At 39.6% G+C, this 27372-nt stretch overlaps 1 protein-coding gene across 2 annotated transcripts in view; it reads left to right on the top strand.

Moving 5' to 3' along the window:
• The first annotated feature begins 5070 nt into the window (after positions 1-5070).
• Positions 5071-27372, top strand: part of plxnb2b (plexin b2b) — a 41936-nt gene continuing 19634 nt past the window's right edge. Inside the window, exons 1-19 of one of the 2 annotated variants that reach the window (XM_062421658.1) lie at positions 5071-6201; positions 6571-6759; positions 6899-7024; positions 8911-9011; positions 10201-10327; positions 10883-11042; positions 12442-12553; positions 13186-13294; positions 13658-13759; positions 13888-13983; positions 14609-14696; positions 15077-15261; positions 16785-16933; positions 19028-19139; positions 19920-20056; positions 20504-20686; positions 22406-22499; positions 25084-25281; positions 26672-26851. In XM_062421658.1, coding sequence (XP_062277642.1) covers positions 5071-6201; positions 6571-6759; positions 6899-7024; positions 8911-9011; positions 10201-10327; positions 10883-11042; positions 12442-12553; positions 13186-13294; positions 13658-13759; positions 13888-13983; positions 14609-14696; positions 15077-15261; positions 16785-16933; positions 19028-19139; positions 19920-20056; positions 20504-20686; positions 22406-22499; positions 25084-25281; positions 26672-26851 — 3579 coding nt within the window. Of the gene's footprint in view, positions 6202-6570; positions 6760-6898; positions 7025-8910; positions 9012-10200; positions 10328-10882; positions 11043-12441; positions 12554-13185; positions 13295-13657; positions 13760-13887; positions 13984-14608; positions 14697-15076; positions 15262-16784; positions 16934-19027; positions 19140-19919; positions 20057-20503; positions 20687-22405; positions 22500-25063; positions 25282-26671; positions 26852-27372 lie in introns of both variants that reach the window. The other variant, XM_062421659.1, reaches the window with a different exon arrangement.

Here is a 27372-nt window from a genome sequence, read left to right on the forward strand (position 1 = left end):
TGCGAGTCAGGAAATCTCAATCCTAACTCCTTACCAAACTGAATTTGGTAAATCTCTACCCAGAGTGCTTAGTCTGATTCCACTAGGCACGGCTGTGTCACATTCTGGCTACATCATGGCCGCTGGAGCTTATTGCGGTCACTGTAGTCAATGCTTGTGAATCCACTAGTGTCCCAGAAACGGCTCTCCCCTCTGCTCCACTAAAAATATGCACCTAGCCAATTTTTGAAGCCGCATCAAGCTGGACAGAGCAGATCAAGCTGGGCCTGATGTCAGACACAGGAATAGCAATAGAGCATTCAATCAGTGTTCAAGATAAAACACCCGGTGCAGACTCACGATCATATATCACATCACTTCATCAACATTACATCATAACTGGTGGTACCAAGCCAGACGTCAACCGGTCAGAGGATATTTGTCACCACTGGCAATCAGAGGTTTATCTTGGAAGTGGAAAATCACAAGATTTTATGACACCACTGCTGTCATGACTGCCCTGGTCCCTGGATACCTCTCCAGGTGGCTCTATACTTGCGCTGCTGGGGATGGACCAAAACTGCGTCGCAGCTGGAACACAACGCAGCCATTCTGGTTGAATCAAGGCATTACTCATCTAAAAAAAACAATATTTTACTGTCTCTCGATCATTTATCTCGCTCTGTCAAAAAACTAAACAAAATTGCTATGCCTTTAATTGTGACTTTATGTATCTGCAACCTTGTGGCATTTGTGTCATGTGGAACATGGAACTGAGTAACACTTATTCTTATTGGATTGTACCTCATTTGTATGTTGTTTTGGACAAAAACATCAGCCAGATAAATCATTTTATTTTTTATGTAAAAGCCAGTAATAGAAAACCCTTCCAGAAAAAACATTTTTAAAGTGTATAAATAAACTGAAAAGTGTGCAGCTAAATAGGCAGACATTTCTGATTTGAGGTCAATTCATTGTCTGCTATCAACCAGTCTCAATTCAACAATTGTGTTTTTCAAAGGATCACATTTTTCAGATGTGCCAGCTTCATTAGCACATGATGTGTTTCATTATTATTTATCTCAGGCCATTGGAGGCTTCATTAGTTGCATGCTGATGCAGCACACGGCCTCTAAATTTAGCAGCTTTTTATTTATTCAGAAGAGCCACGTGTTGGATGGTATGCCCACTTGCTATGTTCTTTCACAGCAGCTAAGGGACATGTCGAGAAAAGAGAGTTGGGATGGTCTGAGGAGAAGTGGGCCTCATTCCACCTGTGTCACCCCCACCAGACGTCTGCCTCTCTTCAGCTCTTTGAAGCCTCTTTAATTTCAGCGTTCAGGATTAAGCCCATGAAAAAAGGATGAAAAGTGATGGAGTGACAGAAGGAGACATCCTAGGAGAGAACAGGCTCCTTTGAAATATGTCAAGAATTTCGTTTGCACTGACCCACAATGCAGCATCTGAGGGAAATTTGTGTGACACGTTTTTTTTCTGATCGTGGGCTGGCTATAGGATTTGCATGAATAGGAAAAGGATTCTTTGAAGTCATGGATGTAAGTGAAGCTGGAGTTTTCTGTAACCTAAATGAGCGCCTTGAGACAGTTGTCCTCGCATTGTACATTACAAGGTGAGGAAAGTTGCTTTGTCACAGCATGTTTGATTTAGAAGCCAAGAAATCAAGTAATTTTCTGTCACAGAAACCATCGACATAATCCACCTTTTGTGGAGTCCCCCTATGCGGTCTGTTTCATGACTGAGTGAATTGATGGAAATATGGATATTGCAGTCTTTAGTGGACGGCACACAATGAAAATATATTCAGAGAGGCAGTCATGCTTCAACTACTGTTCATATTTACAATTACACCCAATATTTACACAGTATGGTCTTCTCTGTTGTGTATAAAAACAGAAAAAGCAGAGTTGCATTCTGCAAACGGCTATTGTTTCATTTCAGACATTACAATACACATACATAGTTTACATTTAATTATTTTCTACTTGTGAAAGAACAAAACACTGAATTTTCCTGCCAAGGGTTGCCACAAAAAAAAAGCACATTAAAGGTCATGGGCATGTCAGACTACCTGACTCTGTCTACTCAAAACTGTTTAACCATCAACAGACTAAAAAACATAGCAGTTTGTTGTGAGGAAACTAAATCTTGCTGTTCAGGTCAGGGGCTTAGAAATGTCATATATATAATATTTGCATTTAAATACTGTTGTATCTTTTCAATACTTAACAAAATAAGTAAAGAATTTGAAAACATTGAAATATAGAAAAATGAAAGAGTACAATTAAGTATAGGAGATCAAGAATTTGACACATTAATGAATGTAGGAAATATAAGGTTGCAGTGAAAGTCAATGCTCCTGACACCTTAAAGTTCAAATCCTCACTTTCGAAACATCGTATTGGGAGCATTAAATGACACACATGATTTATCCCAAGTGTTCACTTAATTGTGACTTGGATTGATTTTTCTGGGATTTTGTCGTTAGTGGCTTCACCAGAAGACCAACTGTGTTCTGGATCTAACGTCTTACAAGTTGTTGCCAAATGGGAGCCTTGCCCTAAACACACCCTAAGTACAGGTTTGTGTGGCTCACTTTTACAGAGCAAACTTTATTACACCGGGACTGCATCACAGAGAGTTTTCATTTAATCCTGTGATCATTTTAAAAGCCATTTTTCTGCGTCTCTCTGTGAATATCGTGCAATTTTCCACCACTCTTTGTCAGGGCAGCTTGACTGTGTTTTGCCTATGTTGTCAACATTTTTGAGGCAGCAAGAGCGTTTTGCAGCTTATGCAGTTTTTGTGATGCTTCCTCGAACATAAAAGTGGCTGTGCTGCCTTTTAAAGCTGACACATATTGGTAATTGTCATTCAACATTGCTAGATGATCTGTCCTTTGTAATTGAAGTTTTTGTTATTTTAGAGCTGAATTTCGATCTTAGTTTGCTGAAGTAAACTAATGTTTTTCTGTCATGGGTAAATATTGAGAATACAGTGACTACCCTTTCTCTTGGTTACAGCAGTAGAAACTAACTACACAGATGAGGTTTTTATTGCACCATTTCAGTGTTAATGGAAATATTTATGGCTATGAATTGAAAAGGGCATGATACATTTACACACTAAAATGGGCTGGTGGGGCTGGGAGAAGGGACAGAAGAGACAGAAGGTAGTAAATGGCAAGAAAAATAAAATCTTCAAATCAAGTAGTGGCCACTTAAATGCAAATGGGAAGTTGCCATTGAAATTAACTGGTCCCCCCTGGGCAAATAGTCTAATCAGTGGTCCTACTTAGTTCATTGAGGTAAGGCGGGTTAACATAATAAAACACAGCATTGGCTGACGACGACCCAGAAGTTTCATCAGGGTTTTTTAATTTGACAATTGAGCCTCAGGACTTGACTGACAGGGTGACACGAGAAATAGGACACTATTGAGAGAGTGCAGGCTTGAAAACCACATGCAAACAAGGATGCACATTTGCTGTGTGGGCAATAGCTGCTTCAAAGCCACCTGCAGTTCCATATTTACCACAGCCCGGACAAACAGCAGTAAGCAAGGACTCCACAGGCACCTGCTGTTAGCCCTGTACATGATGCTGTCTGTATTTTACAGGGATATTGTGTGATCATGTTTCCTGAGACAAAACGGTGTACTTCCTGAGCTTGGAGGTGTTGCGGGGGGGAAAAAAGCAAAGTGCAAATGAAGTTGGAACAAATCCAAGGTTTTTAAATAGGCTTTATTGTGTTTTGGTTTGAGATCTAGCTCTCGGCCTTAATCTTTCTTTACCCCCACAAATCGCAGTTTTATTTTTTCAGCAGTGATCATTTCTGATATTAAGTCAATTAAATCCAAAATAACACGGCCTTTGTAGAACTGGAGCAGGGAGTTGAGTCATACACAAACAGCTATGGTACGCACTGTTAGCTTGAGGCAGTCTTTTAGTATTTGTATCCCAATAACCTAAATCTATATCCTGATTTTCTTCATGTTGTACTTTTAAAGGGTAATTTCACCCAAATAATAAAAAAAAACCATCTCTTTGCTCACATTAGTTTGTATACATGCTAATATTTTTGGTTTTATTGAATCATGTTTTTGATCTGTGCAGTTTCTGGCTCTCACACAGTACAGTGTGTGAATAGTTTGCATTTAAGAATTTACATTTTAAAAATTCAAAAGCACTTTTTTTCAGAAAAAAATTCTTTGGATAATCCACATACCCTACTTTGAACAGTTTTCACAAAAGAGAGAAAAAAAACAATGCACAGTGAGTAACAAAGAAAAGAAGTGTAATGGGAACACTGGTTCTGGATAGAGATGTTGCTCTTTCTATCTCTAAAAACAATGCTTCACTGCTTTAAGCATCATAAAATAAAAGTCAGTTCTTCTCCATTGTATTAGTGTGGCAGCAGAACACCCAAAACTCAACAGATATTTCAAACCCTGGCCAAATGAAACCGAAATTATCTGCGTGTCTAGACACATCCTAAGAAAACATTTTTTGTTGTAAAACTGGTGAACCAACCCTTGACATTTTTAGAAACCACTCTGATATTTATAGCACATATGGAGAAGAGACCAGGAGCTGGTTAGCACAGGAATATATAAATACTGGAAACAGCTAGTTAGCTTGGCTCTGTCAAATGTAAAAGAAATTTGCCTACCAGCAAGGTGACTATTAAATACCTTTACTCTAATTTGTTTAACCTGCATCAAAAAACGAATTAATAAAAAGCTAGGCTAAGCTAAACTAACCACATTTAGTGTACGGACATGAGAGCGGTATCGATCTTCTCATCTAACTCTGGGCAAGAAAGAATTAATTTGATTTTGAATGGAATTCTCTAAATGTCAGACTATTGCTTGAAACATTGTGTCTGACTTCAGAGACTGCGCACACATGACCATTAAATTGCATTTGTTAATGTGTGTGTGTGTGTGTGTACAGTGATGCATGTTACCCACATATCTACTCTATGTTGCAGTCTTGTGTTTTTAATAGTTATGTGCATTAACATGTTCATTTGACAACATTAATAATGACTTACCTTTATTTTCTCTCCAGAGATGGCAAGCTGGGTCTCCCTCCTCCTCTTCCTCATCTGGCAGTCGACCTCAAAAGCTCAAGAGGAGAGCAGCAACAACATCCCCATTCTGGAGTTCACTTCAGAGACCCCCATCAACAATGTGGTGCAGGACCCCAATACAGGTCGCATCTACCTGGGTGCAGTCAACACCATCTTTCAGCTGGGGCCGTCACTCCACAAGGAGGCCCAAGCTGAAACTGGCCCCAAACAGGATGCTCGGACATGTACGCCTCCTGCTTCAGCCTGCCAGGACACAAAACTCATGCCCAACCTCAACAAGCTTCTGCTAGTGCATCCGTCCAACGGGTCCCTCATTGTCTGCGGCAGCCGCTACCGAGGCATCTGCTCCCTCCTGAACCTGACCAACGTGGGACAGCAGCTATATTACAGTGACAGTAAAGGAGAGAGGACTTATGTGGCTAGCATAGAGGACAACGTGAACGTGGTGGGCGTCATGTCCACCTTCTTGAGAGATGAACATACCTTCAGTGTGTTTCTTGTTGGGAAGGGCTACGGAAGCCTGGACAGTACAAAACTCATCAGCACACGAATCCTTCAGGACTTTCGTGATTGGGTTGTGTTTGAGAGCATCATTGAAGCATCTACGGTACAGACTACACCATTTGTTCCCAAGTACCTGCATGACTTCCGTCATGCCTTCAAAGAAGATGGTTTTGTATATTTCCTCTTTTCACGGACACTTGACGGTACGGATAACAAAAACCTGACCTTTGTATCTCGTCTTTGTGAAGAAGACCACCACTACTATTCCCACACGGAGCTTCAGTTAAACTGCGGTCCAAATAACCGATACAACAAAGTGCAAGCTGCGTATGTGGCTTCTCCAGGAAAAGAGCTGGCTCGGGTCATGACTGAATTAGGTACGTACGGGAAGGTCTTCTCCTGGAATAAAGTTCTGTTCATGGTGGCAACTCCAGATGATGATGACAACGACTCGGCTCTCTGCATGTATCCACTCAACGCCATCAATGAGCGGCTAGTGGATATCATCAGCGCCTGCTATAGTGACTCTGGGAAAATTTCCGGGTTTCCTGCTGTGGATATCCCCTACTCATCTAAAACTGATGAATTCTGCACGTCAAAAATTTCAGTAAGTGCTTTTTTTGTGTCTGCTGATTGAAGATTTAAAAGCCTGTCTGAGAAAAACAAGAGTGAGATTTTTTTTTTAAGAATTTCCTTTTGCCTAATCAATCATGCACAGATGTGTCACTCATTACTTTAATGTTTCAGTGTTTACTTTGTTCTGCATATTCTTTGTATTGCAGATTCTCTCTCTCAAATTTTCATTTCCTTCATATTTCTTTTTCCCAATTCCCTAAACTCATCCAAAAATATCCCATATATTAGTAGACCACCACTGCTTGGAAGTTTGATTCCCACATTTATCCCTTATATCGCTTTAAATAAAAGGGCACGGGAATGTGTCTTCATTCTTCTGCTTTTCATTTTCCCTTTACAGAAGGACACCTTGGAAAACTTCAAGTGTGGTGCGGACTTTCTGCCTTCACCACTGGCCAGCAAGCCAAGATTCGCCTTAAAGGCAGATGCAGTATTGACCAGGCCAGGCCTACTGACTGCTGTGGCTGTAGCTATGGAGAATGATCACACCATCGTCTTCCTGGGAAACAGCCAGGGAGAGGTCTTCAAGGTAGAGTTGTCTTAAGTTCACTACTGTTGTGTTGCTCTTTACTTTTTCCCAGTGGAACTTTTTGTTTTACCCGAGGGAGGCAAAATGGAGGAACTGAAGACCTCATGGCTGACAGTGTTGCCTTTTGTTTTCTGTCCAGGTACACCTGACCACAGACCCATATGTGTACAGCAAAACTCCTGGTGACATGATAGGAGAGAAGGTCAACAAAAACCTTTTCTTTGACCTCAGCCAAAGCCACCTCTACATTACGACTGAGAAAAAGGTTTGTATGTCAGAGCTCTTGTCTAAAACAACCTATACTCGTTGTTTGTCTTAAAATAAACTGTTTTAAGAGTTTGCTCCTTTACAGTTTCTCTCTGTTACTGAGTGTTGTTTCTCTATGACACAAGAAGAGAGAATTAGTCACATAGTGTCTGACTAGTCTTGACAATAAAGAAAGTGTACTGTACTGTACATTATACAGGGTGCAGCCCTTCAGTCTCAGACTTGTGGACCCCACTGTATATATTGCATTGTTCTTACTGATACATTAAAATGTACCTTTAAGCAGTCTTATATTGTAGCTGGTTGATGTGGAGCTATGTTTACAGATTTTGTTTCTTTTTTTACAGAAGACAGTTAATTAATTTTGTTTCACTTTAGTTAGTGTATTTTAATCTATGAACAAATCAAAGAGGCGAGTGGTGTTTCAGAGGTCTGCAGACAAGTTAGATCATACATCTTGTTGGTAAAATCTTAACCTCTTACCAGGCACCCTTTTTTGTGCACAGGAGTGGCAATAATGTACCCAAATTTAGAAGGTTACTGTTCATCAACCCTTTTGATTACAACTATAACCCTGCTCTCATTTATAAGATATTTTACAACCAAACAGTCAGAATGAATGCATATAAGTGATCCTGAAAATGATGCCACCATGGTGACAGTGTTGCTTTACAGGTTAAAAATTGTACAAAAAGGGATAAAAGCATGAGTTACATAAGTGTTGCTCCCTAATTGATTATAGGGAGCAAACACTTTGGTACAGTCTTCCATAAATATTCAATGTGTTACACTCAGTTGTACTTAGGGATGTCCCGATCCAGCTTTTTGCACTTCCGATCCGATACCGATATTGTAGCTTTTAGCATCGGCCGATACCGATACCGGCCGATCCAAGCATGTATTAAAGATTAAAGATATTTACTTATTTTGTTGTTATACTCATGTTGAAAAGGGTTTTACTCTTAAGAACAACTAGCCAACTTAATTAGGTTAGTTTGAATAATCCACAATGGTTGGTAATGAGAAGCTGACCTGTTTATTCTTAACAGGGTTAAATAAACACAAAATAGACAAATTAGTCAAAATAGTCAATTAACCACACAAACTGAATTGGCATCAGTGCTCTGCTATTGAACAACAAGAGTGTAAACCAAGGCTTAAAAAGCCATCAGTGCAAACAATATTGTAAACTGTATTAAAAAAGCAAAACACACAAAAAAGCTGAGTAGAAAATAAATAGTGGGATGCTGGACAGGTCGCTAGGTGTGCGCTAGGTGTGCGCTAGGTGTGCTGAAAAACGCGGACCGGATTTGGGGGGAAAACCTGAAAAAAACTGGAATGGATTACACCTACATTGGTGCGCTGGAAAACACGGAGCGGAGTTTTGAAAACAAACTTGATCGGGAGTCCGGATCAGGATTTTCCCCTGCAGGCCGATCCCATATTGATATGCCTTTTTTTGCTAATATCGGCGGCCGATCCGATCCAAATATCGGATCGGGACATCCCTAGTTGTACTCATGAAAAGTGATAAAAAATAGTTGTAAAGAATGAATAAAAAGATAATCACTACATCACTGTTCAATGATCCAACAAGCACTCGTTTGATGTGTAGCGATACCTTCCCCAAATGGAAGTGCCCAAATACATGTAAAGTAAATGTACTTTCCTACACTGGGTCCAATAAACATTCAGCATTTGGACTGAAGGTATTGGTTCAGTAATTGAACATAGGAAGCAGACATGACAGACCATGTGTTGTGACAAGACTTTTTTTACTCCTAGTTTGCGCACCTGCAACAAACCAATAAATGCTTTACATTATTTGCAGTGTCTCCCCGAAGGTACTTTTGTTTGATCGTATTTCATGTTATAATGCTGCAGATCACCAAGGTGCCGGTGCAGACGTGCCTCCAAAAGAAAGACTGCCAATCATGTGTGGAAATGATGGACCCTTACTGTGGTTGGTGTGTCCTGGAGGGCAGGTGAGAATGTCACACACACACACACACACACACTCGTGTATGCACTTATAAATGCACACACACAGTAACAGAAACACCCACACACGCAATTCCATCTGTAAAACACAGCGGGGTATTTGTTCTGTGTTTCATGGCAGACACTTTTAGTATCCCTCTGTGTTTATACTCCATCTCCTGGTATCCGTAGAGCCGTAAGGAATTAAAGCTGTTTGTCAGCCACATGCAGTGAAGGCAGTCTGTGCAATTTACTCTCATCAGCCTATATTATCAGGGTCTGGAGGTGTAGAAAGGGTGGCATGTATCATGTCTTTTACAAGAATGAGACCAAGAACAAGACCAAATCAGAAAAAAAAATATTTTGTCACTCTGGAAGAAGCTCAAAACACTACTTGCACTTTACATAGCTTTGGAGCTGCTTTTAATTAGTCAATAAATTAGATCAACATAACTATTTTGATGATAAAATAGTTTCCTAAATAAATATGCCAAATATTTAATACTGTCAGCTTTTTAAATATGATATATCTGCGATATCTATATCTATATCCTTTCTCTCTTCATTTTTATGTCTTGAAAACAATTGAGCCCATGTTATATTTCACTGATATCTAATGCTGCATTATGTTGTGTGTTTCTGTTCGTAGGCATGTTATTAAGACATGTCTGGTGTTACATTTTATTCCTCTTCTAGTGTGTATTTTAGTTTTTGTGTTTCACCTGATTGACAATTGTGTTTGATTGTGTTTTCATTATATTTTCTATTTTTCTCCCTTTCCTCAGCAATATAGTGTAATTGTGAAAGCATATTGCATGATGACAATATATCAGAGCACATTACAGATTGTCAAATGTTGAATTGTAGGGCTGCAATGATTATTTTTGATTATGTTTTCAATCAATAAATGTATCATTAATATCTAGAATGTAAAAATCTTTATGGTCACATAAGAGGAAGAAAATTAGCAAAAAAACATTTGACATTTCTGCTCAAAAATATCAAAACAGTTGCCAATGAGACCATTTATCCAAAACTTTGTTTTAAAAATCTGCACAGATCCTGCTTGATGTCACTTGGGCATTGGTTGTTATTCATCAAAGCACATAAGAAACCTGTTTTTAAAGCCTTATGAAAGTGTTTTAGGGGATGTGGAGCAGAGGCTGATGGGAGTTGTTCTTCCTCCGTCTGAAGGTGTACCAGAAGGTCTGAGTGCCGACGGGCAGAGGAGAAAAATGGCTGGCTGTGGAGCCCAAGGCAGCAGTGTGTCAAGATTGTCTCCTTCTTTCCCCCGAACCTTTCCTGTAAAAAGACGCAGAAGGTACAGCGGTGCATTTATTTTTTCACTCTTTCTTTGTTCTGTGCACTTCTTTTTGTCTCTGTCGCTCTGCAGTACACAAATCCCCCTTACATGCACGTCACACAAACACGCACATTCTGAGTAATAAACTGTTTCCATTGTGAATCAGAGAACCTGGGCTCTAGGTATTCCTGCTTGGTATTGATCCATCCAAAAAACTCCAAACTGGCTTATAATAACCGCCCTGGTTGATTGTGCTCACAAGCTGAAGATGGAGAGGCTCTCCAGTGTGCATTCTTTCTCAAGTTGTTTTTTCATTTTCTGCTTTCTGACTACTTTTCTTTTCCTCCTTCTCTGACTCATTCTTGTATGTCCGTCAACACTAACCCTGTCTTTCTCCTTCTCCATTTTTAAAAAGAAAGTTTATTTATTTTGTTTGGCATTACATTAAGGTGTTTGAATACACCAAGAAAAGAAATTAATTAACATAAATACACAAACTTGTTGCATTTAGAAAAAAAAGTTTTTGAGCTGCTTACACTGTTGTGAATCCTCTGCATATTTTATTCTATCCAGGTTAAGATCAACATCCCCTCCCTTCCTAGCATCTGGCCCGCTGACCGTCTGCACTGCACCATTGACTCTTTGCAGTGTGAAGGCACCATGTCTGACTCTGGTCAGGTCTCCTGTGACCTTCCTCGCCCCTCACTTATACCACAAACACCTGAGGACCAAGGTGGGTCCTTTATAATTAACCTGCTCTCTCTTTACGCATTTCTTATCAAGGCAGAAGTTTGTTGTCCTCTGTTATTATCAAGGCCTTACACGGCAAACGCCCGGAGCCTAGAACACAGAGAAGCCTAAAAAGCCCTAGGTCCACTGCATGTTAGATGCTTTTGGTAATTTAATTAACTGTAAATTTGTTAAGGAATTTACACCATTCAAGTATAACATCGACTGAGACGAATCATGCATTATTAAAAGACTGTTTCAGTGTAGAATAGGAATAAGAATGTCTTATAGAATAAAAATGAATACACTTTTCTTGAAGGTGCAGTGTGTAAGATCTAACAGAACAGACTTGGCAGAAATTGAATATTCATAGGTATTTTCAAATTAATATATAATCACCTGAAAATAAGAATCATGTTTTTGTTACCTCAGAATGGGCTTTATAGCTACACAGTGAGTGGGCCATTATTGGGGTATTCAGTTTGTTACAATCTACAACCTCACTGCTAGATTCGACTAAATCCTACACACTGCACCTTTAAATAAAACATGACGCTTAGGGAAAAAAGCGTAGGTGTTCTTTTCTATAACAAATGCTGCACATTCACTGAGAGAGGCTATGGTTAAGGCTGTCAAATAATAACTCAATTGATCATAAGAAGAGATTTATCAGGATCAGTGTGGCTTAAACAATTTCCTTAGGGAAACCCTGGGAGCAATGGTTGTCCTGGACTTAATGAGTACCTGTAGCTGACAGAATATGAATACATTGCACAGTAGGTGTAGCAGGGGCACAACAGCAACCTTTTGCCCCAAGGTCCCTGAAATAGGCCCACTCTGCTCTGATTGGTCAGCTCCCTGCCCTTCGTGGCCTGCCTCTGACCTAAGGCAGGCTAAGAAAGCAAATGGTGGTAATCAGATTACATTTATTTTTCTCATTCATTACTCGAAATGGAAACTTCTTGGTTACATCTGTACATATTTGGTACTGAATCTGATTCAAGATATTCAAGTGGACAATACTCACTTGATTGCGGGTGTGCACAATTAATCTGATATCATTAAGTGGAGGAAGTAAAGGTAATTTTGCTAACAAAACATTCAGGAAAGGCTGACTCCCTGCCTTCTGACTTGCAGGAAGCATTTTTACATACTTTCACCTCAAGTCTTGGACCTGACATGGCCCCTTTAAATTAACACATTAAGACAAAATGAATATAAAGGAATATGAAATCATACTCTTTGTATCAAAATGTGTATTGTTTGGTCTTCAAATGCACAAATGAGATCTAACCTTCAACTGGATCTTTCATTTCTTTAGTTTTCACGGTCTTTCACAAAGATCATCTTCAATTGTAAATAAATGTGTAAAACTCATATCTCCTCCTGTGCTGCGCCCTCAGACTTTGTGGCTGTGGCAGTCAAGATCTTCGTCAACGAGACGGTGCAGCTGGCCACACGGGAGTTCAAGTTCTACAACTGTGCCGCCACAGTGAGGAAATCTGAAAACACACCGTGAGTCAGACTCTTAATGTATCAGTTCTGCTCTGTCACTCACTGAAAATACACAGTGACACTGAACACAGCATCAACTGACAACCTTGATGTAAATGTATCACCATGCATGAACAGATGAGAGATCAAGGCTCTGTTTGTAAATTGTGATGCATGGTAGTTTTGAATGCACCTCTTGCATTTTCTCTCCCCCTTTTATTACCAAGCTGAGGAAATTGCCTCAGTTTCCTTTTCATTAATCAAAAAATGAAAGTCGATCTACCCCATTTTTTCCCCTCATTTTTTTTCTTCATTTCTTTCATGCTGAGGAATGTGTGATGAACGAGCTTTGCTTATGTGAAGTTGCAAAGATCCATTTCGCTGTCAGCAACATGGATTTTTGCGCCGGACGCCCTTGATGAGCTTGCATGTTTAAATTTTGTTTGTGTGTGCATTGTGGGTATGCCTGTGGTTACAAAGCTTAATGTCATCTGCTCCTGACTGTGCTGTTCCATGTGTGTTTGTTTGTAATACTGCTAAAATCTAATAAAAATATTTTAATACATTTTGTTTGTGTGAGCTTTTATGTGTGTGTGTGAATGCACTTTCTTATCTTATTATATTTATGTGTCTATATTTCTGTTTGTTTTCAGGTGTATGTCATGTGTGGCCAGTTCATGGGGTTGCCAGTGGAACACACGTGACCACACCTGCAGCGACATGGATGACGTGAATGGTCCTAACATCATTAAGCACCGTCAGGTAAGTCATGTCAAGTGTTCACACATCAGGACTCCTATCTCTGATAAGAGATAAGGGAGAGAGATGCTGCCAAAAGTGTAACAGAAGTTTCTAAAGGCACGTCTAATCACAACATGTGATTCAGCGCCTGAGTGATCCAAATGCCTTCTGAAAATTAATAAAAAACTCAAATCCCGGTATCAGCTGCCACCATCTTGCGTGACAAATAGTGAAGGGTAGAGGATATCAATTTACAAGTCAGCAGATGTTTCAGCGATACACTTATCTGTCGCCGCAGATGAGGGTGTCCGTTAAGTGGTTGGCACATTTAAAATGTAAATGAATGAAAGTGGAAGTATCTGGTTTGTTTTGATGCTTTCTCAGGGAGCAAAGTGTCCTCAGTTTGAGAACCCAGATCCTGTGCTCATCCCTGTGGGCTACAAGACACGGATCAGCTTTGAGGGGATAAATTTGGACCTTTACCAGGTAAAGTGGCACAGATACAGAATTTGAAGCATTTCTGTAAAACTTGTCAGCTCATTTACACCCTTCTTGAGTAGCACACAGTGAACCAGTTTACCTTTATCCTTGTTTTTATTTGTCCGGTTCTCCAGGGCCGTATTTTCACCATTGGAACTGAACTGATGAGAAATGTGGAAGAAGAGGTCAATTTTGAGGACGGGCCTTTCTACACTTTCAGTGGCTTCAATGTGAGTGTGTCTGTTTGCTAGTTGCTTGACACTGGTCTTGATTTGAAACTTAACACTGAAGCGCTGATTTCATTCCTTTACTAAGATGCTCAGATGGCTTCTGGCCAATTTGCTCCCCTCTCAAACCAGGTTCCTTAACTTTTGCTGATTTGTGGACCAGTTGATCAAAATACAATTTGAAACAGCTCTGACACAGAGTGAATATACATTAGAGTAAAACTTGGTCGCACTTTTTCTGTACTGAAAAAAATTATATGCAAACTTTCTGTATATTGACAGCTTACTTTATCATTCAAATCACCCTTTTAGCTGTCTTTCACAGCCCCTTTGATATTCTCTAGCTCCCTCTAATGGACAGACTCTTCTCAGTAGTTATTTTAGCTCTGTCTTCACATTGTGAATTCTGTGATTGTGAAGCTCAAACAGTGCCTAGCCCCAAGCTATGTTCTCTTCCAACATTGATTTCTTCAGCTGAAAATCTGCCAGACTTGGTGTGATTTTTTTTTTCTTTCTTTTTTTCCCCCTGGCATGGGGGAGCGGCAGCCCACATGTTTGCTGAGAAGAGCTTAAGTGCCATTAATCATTGGGTTCTGTATTAATAATTCATTTTCTTCCAATTTCTTAGTTTTCCTACAATAAGTCACCGGAGACCAATGTTCTTTTCTACGTGAAGGACAAGGAGTCAGGCAAGAAGATGGACAGCACACTTAACGGTATGCGCTCACATTGTAAAGTGGAGATCTTATTTGTAATGCCCTGTGTGTACACTGCCAGTCCCACTGTGGGGCCTTCATTAGATTTGAGGAGGCTACCTTTTAATCTTGAACTGAAAATTAATTGGTAACGACTGTATCATCAGACACATTTTGACAGAATATGAAGGATTGAGATGTCTCTTTAACAAGTGATAGTGAGGCCTGTTATACATTTTCCTTATCATGCAAATTAAAACGGTTATCAGATTTACACACTGACATCCTTGTTCATTCAGAATACACACACACATTCTCACACTGTGGTATAAATGATTTCAATGTAAAAAAAATGGGTCTAATGTAACATATGTTTTTCCCCCTCACTACTTCCCATCCAGTCACCCTGTACAACTGCTCCATGGGAAGAGAGGACTGTAGTCTCTGTAAAAATGCCGACCAAAAGTACAAGTGTGTGTGGTGTGCCAAGCAGAAGGCGTGCGTGTACGAGAAACTGTGCAGTCCTGACCAACACGGGTCCGAGGATCCCAACAACACAGAGTGCCCCGACCCCCAGATCACTGATGTGAGTCGTTACAATGTTGTCACCACATTATGTTTGACCCTTGAACTAAAAACAGTACAAGCTTTAAAGACTTGTGATTGGCAGTAAAAAAAGGCATCGACTTTGATGATTAGATTATTGATTGGAGCAGTTTATCGACTGTGTTTTCATCATTCCGAAGATTGAGAAGTCGAAAGTCTGTTTCTCCTTGAGGGTGTATTGTGCTGACCTGCAGCACATCTAGACTGGATCAATTCTTTATTTGCTCACTTAATTGTTGGTGCCTTATTGTCATTGACAAAAATCCATCAGTAATTGTGTTGATGCCAATGTGACAGAGGTTATGACCATGCTTACCAGAGCCTGACTGATAGACTGAGAAGCCGATATCATCAGCAGATACTGTACATACATCACGAATAAACTAGATGTTGGCATATATGCAAAAAGAAATTGCAGAGCAGTAAACTACAATAATAAATGTTTTATTGGTAGTATTTCTATGTACATTATCTACATTTATGTGTTCTTGACACAAAGTCTAATATTGTTTTATGTGTTTTTGTTGTTATATCAATTTATTATGAGAAATAATTCAAATTTCAGGGATGTTTTACTGTTCAAAATGGTTTTATTTTAATTTATAGTAACTGTCATCTTTATTCTTCAGCTGCAAAATATCTATCCTGAGGCGTACAGTTTCTGTCCTGTGAAAACCATGTACCTCCATAATGTACATTTTTCATGAGCTAAGAAAAACAGCTCTGTTTTCATCATCGTGACAACACATTTTTAGATAATCCAGTGGGGTTTGAAATGGTTTATTTATCTTAAAGCCCCCTCCACTAAAAATGTGTTTGGTTTATTGTTACTTCATTTGGATGTTTCACTCTGCAGTGTGATGTACGTGCAGAGTTTGATATTAGAAGGTCGTTTTCACATTCATTTGCTGAACGTGGAACGTTTCTCTGTGCTCATCTTAGATCTGAGTATAAGGTGTGTACCTACAAATACGATTTGTGACATCACAACTAGTTTTGAGCCAACAGTGGTGCAGTATGCAACTGACACAAGTGTGATGTGGAAACTTGAAGCCTCCAGTGCAAATAAACTGAGAATGGGCTTGTGTGAGGAGGATTTTTAAGAAGTAGAGAATTTCCTCAACTCATAAAAAAACATTCATTGGTTATCCTTCAGTTTCACGGTGCAGTAACATTATGTTATGGTATTTTAGAAACACCATTCTATCTATTTAATCAGGTGTTTAATATTCTTGAGTATCTGTCAGTGTCTTATCAGTATCAGCCTTGTCAGGCTCTTGTACATACACACATACATGCAAACATCACTCATACAGTATGGATATAATTCTCCACTGTGGCACTGAATATTAAACACTTTAACTGCAACTATTCAGCAGAGTTAAACAGATTGTATAAATCTCTTGTATGTTCTTATTGCACAACTAATCTGGTTAAATCCATTTCAAATCCCTTCTTCCAACAAACACCCACCCCACCCCCTCACTGTATCTCCTCATCCAGATCATCCCTCTATTCGGTCCCATGCGGGGAGGCATCTCCATCACCATCCGTGGCTCGAACCTAGGCATCCACAAGGAAGACATTAAAAGCATCACTGTGGTTGGGGAGCCCTGTGTTCATCAGCAAGAGAAGTACTCTGTCTCCACTAGGTAATAACTACACACCCTGGTGTATTCATGCAAATGCACAAGCACATGCTGTCCTCTGTTGAATGCTGCTGGTCAAACTTTGTATGAGCAGGTTTTATTCACAGTCTCTTTTTTGTAAACTTTGAAAATATTATCAGCTAAGGAATGCTTTGGCTTTGGTTTAGGTAACCTGGGTGGATATTTGAATTAGCTCATTATGTGACTATTGATCTGAAGTCTTCAGAAACAGTATCACTCTTCTGAAACGGAAATGTTAGTATTCCTATCCTTATTTGTGTAAAACTACCAATAGAGCACTGTGAAGATACTCCATTATAAGTTCATGTGCTGCATTCAAATCCTACTCAAGTAAGTACAGCGAGTACATAAGTATTATCAGCAAAATATACTTGGAAAAATGGCCCCAGTAACTGATATATTATTATACATAACATTATTAGAGTAACACGGATGCAGTAATGTGTAAGTAGCATTTTTCTGTCGTAGCTGGTTTAGCAGCAGCTACTTTTAACTACTTTAGATACAGTTTGAGGTTAAGAGATTATCAATATAGTTGTATAGGCTACAGCTATTTATATTAATTTGTTGGACTTTTCCTCTAGTTTTTGCTTTTTTGTGAATTATTGGACATTTTACATATCTGGGCTTCAAAGAGTTATTTAAATGAGACTGTCTGAAGTTTAGAGAGGAAATCACTCTGGGGTGGAGCTGCAAACAACTCAGACAACTGTAAAGCAGCAAAGTACATTTTAACCCTCCGAAATGTTGTTGTGAAGTAGAAGTATGAAGTCTCAGAAAATGGAAATACTCAAGTAAAGTACCTCAAAATTGAAAGCATAATGCTTGGTTGAATGTCAGTCTTTATAAAACCGTCTGTGGCAACTCATTCTTTTATGACTGGTGATGGATATGACCCTCCAGAGCAGCCTGAAATTCCTTCAAATATGGATTCACTCTTGAAATACACCACACTGATTTGATAGCATCACATACATCATTTGCCACAATCTTTTCATGCTGCAGACATTCTGTTCCACCTCATCTCAAAAAGGCCTTTAATGACCTGAGTGGTGAAAAAGCTGCTGGAAAAAACTGAATTCTTGGAAATGCACTTCAGTCACAGTGATGTTTAAAAAATGTTCGGTTTCCACGAATGTCCCATGAAAAAGAGAACAGCCATGATTGCTCCACAGCCACTAGCCAGAACTGTTGACACCACGCAGGATGGATCCACATTTATGACAAAATTATTGCCCCACCATCTGCATGATAAGGTTTAAACCAGGATTTATAAGACCAGATGGAATGTTTTTCACTCCTAAATCATACAGTTTTGGTGCTTACATTCCTTCTCTCATCTTCATCTCATTTTAACTCTTGAGATTTTTACAGGTTTTCCATTGCGTTATTTTATTTCTTCACATCACTGTTGTAGCTGTTAATTGTATACTTGTGGTCCACCTGTTAGACGATATAAGGCTTGCCACTTTATGCTGACCTCTTTCATCAGCAACACATTTTCCCTCAGGACTGCAGGCGACTTGGATGTGTTTGGTTTATCACAGAATTGCCAGAAAACTCCAGACATTGCAGTGTGCAAAAAATCCCAGAAGGTTCAATTTTGTGAGACACTTGAGCAAGCCAATCTGGCTTTAGAAATCATACTACGTTCATAGCTGCTTAGTCACCAACATGAATCAATCCCCAGCTGAACCTGTTTAACATGTCTGCCCACTTAATAAAAAGTGAACAAAATTCTTAAAAAAAAAAGTTATTTTCACTACTTTTGACTGCCAATTCACAGTATGTGTCTTGCAAAACTAGCTCATTTGAATGTGTGAATTTAAACAAAGATTGTATGAAGCCATCATTGTTGTTTTCAGTGGATCAGCTCCAGGCTTGAAGTCAAAGTAGTGCTGACATCAATTTGATTTGATTTGAGTGGTTTAAATTCAGAAATGCTTCCCAGACTTTTCCTGGAATAACTGCTTTCACAAATTAGGTGAAGTTGGGAACACAAATCACACATTTTACATATCTGTTGTTAAATCCTATTTAAAATGTTCTTTTTTGTTTTTCTCTTGTCCTGTCCAGCGTGGTGTGTGAGATTGGCCCTCTTGATCGTATGAAATCCCTCTGGGGCCACGTAGAAGTGGAGGTGAAGGGAGGAAAGAGAGGAACCTCCTCCATGTACTTCACCTACAGGGTAAATACCCTTACCCACACCCACACACTTTATCCTCAGCTGCAGTTCGAGTATCGAGGCATAGAACATTTGACCCAGAAAATAAACACATCCAAAAGCTTTCAACTGATCTTGATGTTTTATGGTCTCTATTATGTTTTCCACTTCCTAACTGCAGAGAGTCCCCTTATCAGAACATACGAAGGCCATGTCATTTAAGTGGAATGTACATACATATACAGCCTCCCTAATGTATTGGTAAATTTAGTGCCTAGATGCTGTCACATTACAATTGTAATACACTGTATGATAAGCCAGAATGTATATGCATTCCTCTTTAACCAGATGCTGTGCAGTAGGCCGCTTTTCTCTCTAATACTTTAACAGGCTACAGTGTAGCTATTTAACTGGCTTTTCATATCTCTGGGTCCGCTAAAGCTTCCCACAGGGGAGTGCTCCGCCTAACTGTTTGCTCAGCAAATTGAGGCAGATGTGGTGCTTGTATGATTGTGTGTGTGTGTGTGTGTGTGCGTGTGTGTGTGTGTGTGTGTGTCAGTGTGTGTGTGTGCGTGTGTGAAGGGGGGAGATCAAGGAGGGTGAGAGCAGGAAATGTGTGGGTCTATGACATTGTTTGGTATCTGTGTGTGTTGTTCTTATGTCTATGTTTGCCTGTGTGTGTGTGTGTATGTGTTTGCCTGTGTGTGTGTGTGTGTGCGTTTGTGCATGCTTTAAAATCCTTGCAGGGGAAAAATGGCTATATATTCATGCTTTATTTTCCGACTCCCACCCTCCTCTCACCAGGACCCGATTCCCGAGGAGGTGAAACCAGCTAGAGGTCCCATAGCCGGCGGCACCCTCATTACAATTTCTGGACAATTTCTGGACACAGGCAGTAAGGATGATGTCCAGGTTACTATTGGAGCGGTGGACTGCACTGTGTAAGGATTTCTTTTCTTAATAATTGTCATTCACGCCAAAGACCAATTCTGTTTCACTTCAGTCTCTTCAGTTGATAAGTGCTACTTGTTATTCAGACATTGTATTCTATGCAAATTCTACAGTATGCACACTTTGAAGCCGTTAAATTGATTTTTTCTTTCTACATTCCTGAGGCAAAAATGGAATTGACCTTAACTGTGGTGTCACAAGCAAGGTTTTTTCCCCTTTACCATTTGCCTTCACTGTTGTGACCTGCGAGTGTTCTGTCGACACCAGTCCATGGTGACATTTTAGGCAGAGGTAACGGAAAAATAACGAGCTAGAGAATCAGCAAAGCCAGGACTTAACAAGCTGTCAGGCTGCTGCCATGTTGGCCTCCACTGCATAGTGACCTTGTGTGACCCCTCCCTTCCAGCCAGTACTGAGTTATGTCCTTGTCTCAACAGGGAGCAGTTTGGACCAAAAATCACCTGCAGGACAGGAGAATACCGAGCAGATAAGGTGCCCTCCGACCCTCACACAGTCACAGTGAAGTACGGAAAGAGTACCACAACAACCATCCCAAGTGCCTTCCAGTTCTTGGAAAACCCCATTGTGCTGGACCACCAGCCCAAAGGAAGCTTTGTCTGGTCAGTTTTAAGTAGCAGCGAGTTTGGAATATTAATTGGTCTTGTTTAATGTTTTTAATGTATTGCTTTCATTTACCACCCCACCTGGAAACACATACTTACTGGATTAAAGTTTAAAGGAAATGGTGATATTTGTCAGACCGGGTGCCATTCTGTGGTTGTTATATCATTCTACAATGATCCCTTTTGAAATGTTTTACTTATTACATTTTAAAAAGGAAACACTTGTAAAATAGTAAAACATTTAAAGGGAGCTTTCTATAGTGTTGTGTGTCCTTGGGAAGCAGAAATAACAGTACATTTTTTACCACCCAGACAAGAAAGATGTAATCAGTGTGTAAAGCATGATAACATTTTATGCATCACTTCAAGGATTGGAAAGTTTGCTACATCATCTACAGGGATTTCCAGGCGGCTACTGTTTTTCTTATTTTCAGTTGGATTCAAAGGGTTACACATTTTTAGCCCCACTTGCGGCGCAGTGACTGAAATGTTGGATGGTTTTTGTCATAACATTTTCTACAAACATTCATAGTCCTCAGAAGATCAATACTGATTTTGGTGATCCCCTGACTTGTCCTGTACCGATGGCATAAGGTTGATATTTTTCTTTTGTAGTGAAATGCTAATTAGCAAATGTTTGCATGCTGACATACTAAACTAAGATGGTGAACATGGTAAACATATATGTTCCTGAACATTGTATGTTAGCATTATCATTGTAGGCATGTTAGTATGTTGATGTTGGCATTTAGCTCAAAGCACTGTTGTGTCTAAGTGCCGCCCCACAGAGCTGATAGCGTGGCTGTATATTGTATTCGGTAAGCTGCAAGAGTCTCATGAAAAGAATAATAAGACCCAGGCTGACAAATCGACAAATTGCAATTTCCCTTTAAATACCTTGCACTGATGTTTTGTAAAAAAAGAAAAGCAAAAGAAAAGAAAGGAAAAGGAAAAGTTGACATTGACGACAAGGACATTGAATAGTAGAGTTCTGCATATGGAAAATTGAATTCTTAGAAAGGCACCTGTCTTGTACTCTGCCTTGCAAGCTTCTATTTGTCTGAAACCTCTGAAAAGATTGTTACTGCCAAACACCTTTTTGTTTTTTGAAAGTGTGATTTGTCCCTCAAGAGTTGCTGAGTGTGTGTGTGTGTGTGTGTGTGTGTGTGTGTGTGTGTGTGTGTGTGTGTGTGTGTGTGTGTGTGTGTGTGTGTGTGTGTGTGTGTGTGTGTGTGTGTGTGTGTGTGTGTGTGTGTGTGTGTGTGTGTGTGTGTGTGTGTGTGTGTGTGTGTGTGTGTGTGTGTGTGTGTGTGTGTGTGTGTGTGTGTGTGTGTGTGTGTGTGTGTGTGTGTGTGTGTGTGTGTGTGTGTGTGTAGAATATTTTCTGATTGGCTGAAGGGGCTACAAATGCTAGTCTTTGATGTTGTAACAAACTGCTTGATGATTGCTGAAAATTTATGGATTAGACGGTTACCTTGCTCTTTTTTTGTGCAATTCAAAGCACTATGGCAGGGGTGATTAGGCATACAGGCTGGAACAACAAACAGGGTGCTCGCAGGCTAAACTAATTTGTTTTCATCTCTAGTGAAAATTACTCTAGGTGCAATTTAAGAACTGTGTCTGTCTTCCCGTAACTCTCCCCATGAGCTTGTCTTTGTGTGGATGTGTGTATCTATGCTGATTTTGTGTTTTTGTCGATGTACATGTGTGTTTTAGTGGAGGAAGGAACATTGTGGTGACTGGTTCAGGCTTTGACTTAATCCAGACAGCCGTCATGAAGGTCCAGGGAGACAACGCGGCAGCTTTTGAGGTGTGTGTGTGTGTCTTCCATATCTTTTCCTGTTCCTTTTAATTATCTGCACCCTCCTGTCCATTGTTCCTTCAGTCTGTTGATTACCCATCTCTCACCCAGATATCATTTTTCGATCTCTTCTTCACTCCGTCTCTTAACTGTGTCTTTCCAACTACTCTTTGCCTCAGAGAATTTCTACTTCTTTATCTGTTCCCTCCTCATGGTAGCAGCACTGTCCATCGATCACCCCACATTTCATGAGCCCACGACTACAGCAGTGATTCATTCAAAGTCTGTGAGGCATTTTCACTGTTCGAGCATACGCACACACACACACTAACAAACACATACATATCTCCACTCCTCCTTGCTGCCACTGATCAGTGAGATTTCATAAGCCAGTATTACTTCATCTCACTTCTTAGACCATGAATCCTTAAACCTGTAGAATTGCAGATAGCAGCATCACTGTTTCACCCTCACCAAAAAATAACTATGTTCCTTGTCCAGCTTAATCAAGTAGGATTGACTCTGCCAGGGAACTTAAAGGAGTTGCACACAGCTTGTCGGTGCCTGCCCTACAGTGTACTGGGCAGTGTTAAGCAGTGAAAATTTTGTACATTTCATTTAAAGGGATAAATTTAATACCGGCATTAAGGTTGCAGAAGATTATGTGACTATGCCGCTCTCCACCACTTTACTCCTGGCCAAGTCCCTGGTAGCTGCTACCCAGGGACCAGGGAGAGATTTGAAAAGACTTCTGGCTGCCACAAACTAGCAGTGGATGTAAAATATTATCTCAAAGGCCTTGGCTGGTCAACTTCATAAGCTTCTCTTGGTTTAAGTCTATCCACTGAACTAGACCCAAATATTTTCACTCATTATGGCAGCTGGCCTGTGGTAAAAACATGATGATTACATTGTTGGTCAGGTTAGCGTCTCAAAGCACTGATGTATTTTTGCTGTAAAGACCCTCCAGCACTTTGTTGTGATTATAAACAAAAGGCTTCTGGAGTTGGCTGCACCACCTGTTCATAATTTTAAAATTAGCCTAATTGTAACAAGTCTTTACTAAGTGAGAGATTTGTGTATCACCACACAATCTACATCTTACATACAGAGTAGTTGTTACTAAATAGTAAAACATGCTACTTGCCAGGTGTAACTGTTGCATAGCTGACTGAACAGGTGTACCTTTCTTATCGCCTGCATAGTACTCTCTTTGGGATGCGATACACTTGTCCAACATGTTGGTAAATCTTCTCTCTTTCAGTCCCAGTTTTTGTTTAACCAAGCTGGTGGCATACACTGTAATGGAAAAACAGATAACTACATATATGAGCATTGGAGGCAAAATGGACTATGTTAGACACATGTGATATGACACTATAGTAAAATGCTGTTTAAACTGGGAAGATTTCAAAATGCATTTCACAGAAATAAAACATTATACCCCAAATTAACCCCAAAATGCTATGAAAAGTTAATTACAAAATAACACAGTTAAGTTAAACATATTGCTAGTTATATGTATATGTGCTAGTTAAGTTAAACATATTGCATGGCGGCTTAAAATTGTTATTTTAAGAGGTTACGTCACAGATTCAGAATCTGTAAATTGTAGAACAGCAAATTGTTGTTTTTGCACTTGAGAGTGAAAGTGAGATGTAATGTGTTAATTAGGGAGCTTTGAGGTGTTGGTAGCTGAACTTTTTTTTACCTTTAGACAGGGCAAAGCTAGCTGTTTCCAGTCTTTGTGCTGAGTAAGGCTAACAAGCTGCTGCCTATAGTGAACAGATAGATATGAGAGTGGTGCCAGTCTTCTCTGCCAGGAAAAGATTCCCAAATTATCAAAATATTCCATCAACACTGAACAATTTATGGTCAGAAGTGTTTAGAGTATAGGTTCACGGTTTAAAGCAGTGTGGTGGGGGAAAATAACTTTTTCACTAAATATCACAAGACTCAAAATTTATAGTAGGTCTTCTTTTTTCAAAAGATAATGACTGTATCCTACGCCTTTCGCCTTTGTCCTTTGTCCTTTGTCCTTAAAACCCCCCCCAAAAAAAACAAAACAAAACTTGACTGCATGTAGGACTGTGGGGTTTATTTGTCATGCACAGTATTATCAGCCATGCATCGTAACAGTCAGAGATTGACAGATATATCACCATCTGTCCAGTTAACCAAAAACAAACAAACAAAGCCAGAGGAAGAATAACTCAACGCGAGTTGTGATTCATCAGAGGCAGCAATTCTACGACGGCAGATTGGGATTTTAGTAGAATGAGTGAAAAGAGACACATACTGTAATTTTACCTTGCTTATTGTGCCAAACTAGGCCTTTTTCCTCCAGCACCCCACTCCTGAAACTGTCTTCCCTCATACAACAAAAACATTAATTCACTTCAAAAAAAGCCCTCAACGCCCACTGTTTGTCTTTTAATTTTAATCCTGCCCCATATTTTCAGTGTTTTAATACCGTTTTTATGTACTTCTTCCTGTCTGGTTTTGCTTTTTATATGGGTGTTATAGAATGTATCACCCCATAACTAACTATAACTGCTCTTACTACATTTTACTCTCCGTCCAACACATTCAGGATGCCCAGGAAAAGAACGACACAGTCATCCAGTTTAGATCCCCAACAGTTAACAATTCCCTGTACCAGCACTTTAAAACGTACATCAAGCTGGACAACTGGGAGAAGGAACTGAAGCCCTTCGACTACCACCCTGACCCTACCTTCAACGAGCTGGCTAAGAAGACCATCACCGAGGCCGGCATCATCATTGTCACTGTGAGTACAGGCTGCTCAGGTTCCTTTTTAATGCTGCAGTTGTAGTGCTTCTGAGAAGTCAGATTCTTTGTGCGAAGGAATTAAGACAAATGGTGCTATTATGTGACTTGAGGATAAATATGGAAAAGATGCTGAATTGCTGTTACTGTGTGGCACATTTTCACTCTTTAGCTACTTATATTCTGTGTGGGTTTCATTGCATAATAGCAACAATATTTTAGCACAAGGGACTGATTGTTTTGGAAGTCAAATGAACTGATGCAAATGCACATTATTAGTTACAATTAGCAAACATTTATTTATTTTAACCTTTATAAACTGATTAAAAAATAAAGCTGTGTTTATCCATTGCTCCAAAACAGGAGTCATAAGATGCATCTGAGGGGTCGTAACATGATTAATAGAATATGTTAGCGGAGAAAAACACACATTTTTTAGACACAAATTTCATTTCTCAAGTGATTGGTAAAGGAAAATATAAATTAAAAAGCTTTTGTCTTTATTCACCAAATTATTGGAGTTAATGGGTAATTATATAGGTTTATTTTTCTTTTCATGCTTAGTTTGAATCAATTAACTAGCTGTATGATTTATGGATGCAGATTCTTTTTGTATTAATTGTTTGGACTATAAACTGTCAGAAAATAGTGGAAAATGCCCATGCCCAAGTTGCTTATTTTGTCTTCCCAACACAAATCCAAAATGTATTTATTTTACCATCAGATAACACAGTGAAATGCAGCCATTCACCACAAATTAGAAGCTTGAACTCAGTAATTGTATATTAATTCTCTGTCAGTGTACTAATTGATTAATTGACAAATAATTTCAATTCTTCTAGGTTATTACTGCAGTATGTCAGATCCATAGCTCCATTGTATTCCCTCTTAAACGTTCTTTGGGTAAACACACTTAAGGGAAATTAGACAGGAAAGGCATTTGCAAAAAAGGTCTGAGGCCTTTTCAATTACTCAGACCCCTGGTTTACTTAAGCTAATTTCACCTTGCTTAGATTCCAGACTACATTAGGATAATTGAAAGCATGCCTGTAGATATAGAAGTGTATTGCAGAATCTCAAGTGTGTAATGCGCTGCCAGGACTGTAGGATTGACTGGAGCTGTGCCTAAAGTGTCTTAAGTAAGAAATGTGCGTACAATTAATATAATCTTAATCTTTCTAATTACTTTTGGCACTCACTCGGTTGAACAATCTACAAAATACACAGAAGAGCTGATTAAAACTTTCAATCTAGTCCAAAGGACAATGCTTACAATAATGTTGTTAATACTCTAAATATGATGCATCTGCTTGATGGTGTATAGAGGTAGTAATTAATTTTTCTCTCATATGGACGAAACTTTTAACTTTACTGTCTGTCTTCCTTTGCAGGGTCGAGGATTCTCCAAAGCGATGACAGCCAAAGAGGCACAAGCGTTTGTGGGCGATGTTCCCTGTCTGGTTAACACTCTTCAGGATGACAAGCTGTTCCTGGACCCACCTTCCACCCCGCCCCGCGCTCGCTCCAGACGGCACCGTCGGGACACTCGGCCTGAGCTGCTCGATTTAACGGTCAGATCAGACAAAGGCCGACATGCAGACTTGCAGATGAGAGCATTCATGCATCATAAAGCGTGATACAGTACTTCTCTAGGCATGTCCTCTGTACATCTTGAGACCCCATTCTTTCTCTGGTTGAACAATTTTCATGTAGCTACAGGCCCTTAATTACATTTAATTATGGTTTAGCCGCAATTGTGATGAATACTGTAACCTCTCCTCTGGGTAATTCTTCTAAGTGAGCTATTGCTTCATTTCTGTGGCTGTGTGCTTCATAAAGAAGTCAATAGTACAAGATAGCAGCATAGAAAAAGTACTTGATTATAAAGTGTCAGAGACAATACATACATGCATTTGTTCAGTTAATGAGCACAGCAACTTGCAGGTAGCTCCAGCACTTAAATAAGTGGTCCTGTAGCTGCTTAGCAGAACTGAACGATTACTATGTAGATTTTTCTATCTCCATTTCTTCTCAAACACTGTTGAATCTTTACCGTTGACCCATAACTGAATAAATCTCTGGCAAAAAATGT

This window comes from Scomber scombrus, chromosome 6 (assembly GCF_963691925.1).
Source record: "Scomber scombrus chromosome 6, fScoSco1.1, whole genome shotgun sequence".
NCBI lineage: Eukaryota > Metazoa > Chordata > Actinopteri > Scombriformes > Scombridae > Scomber > Scomber scombrus.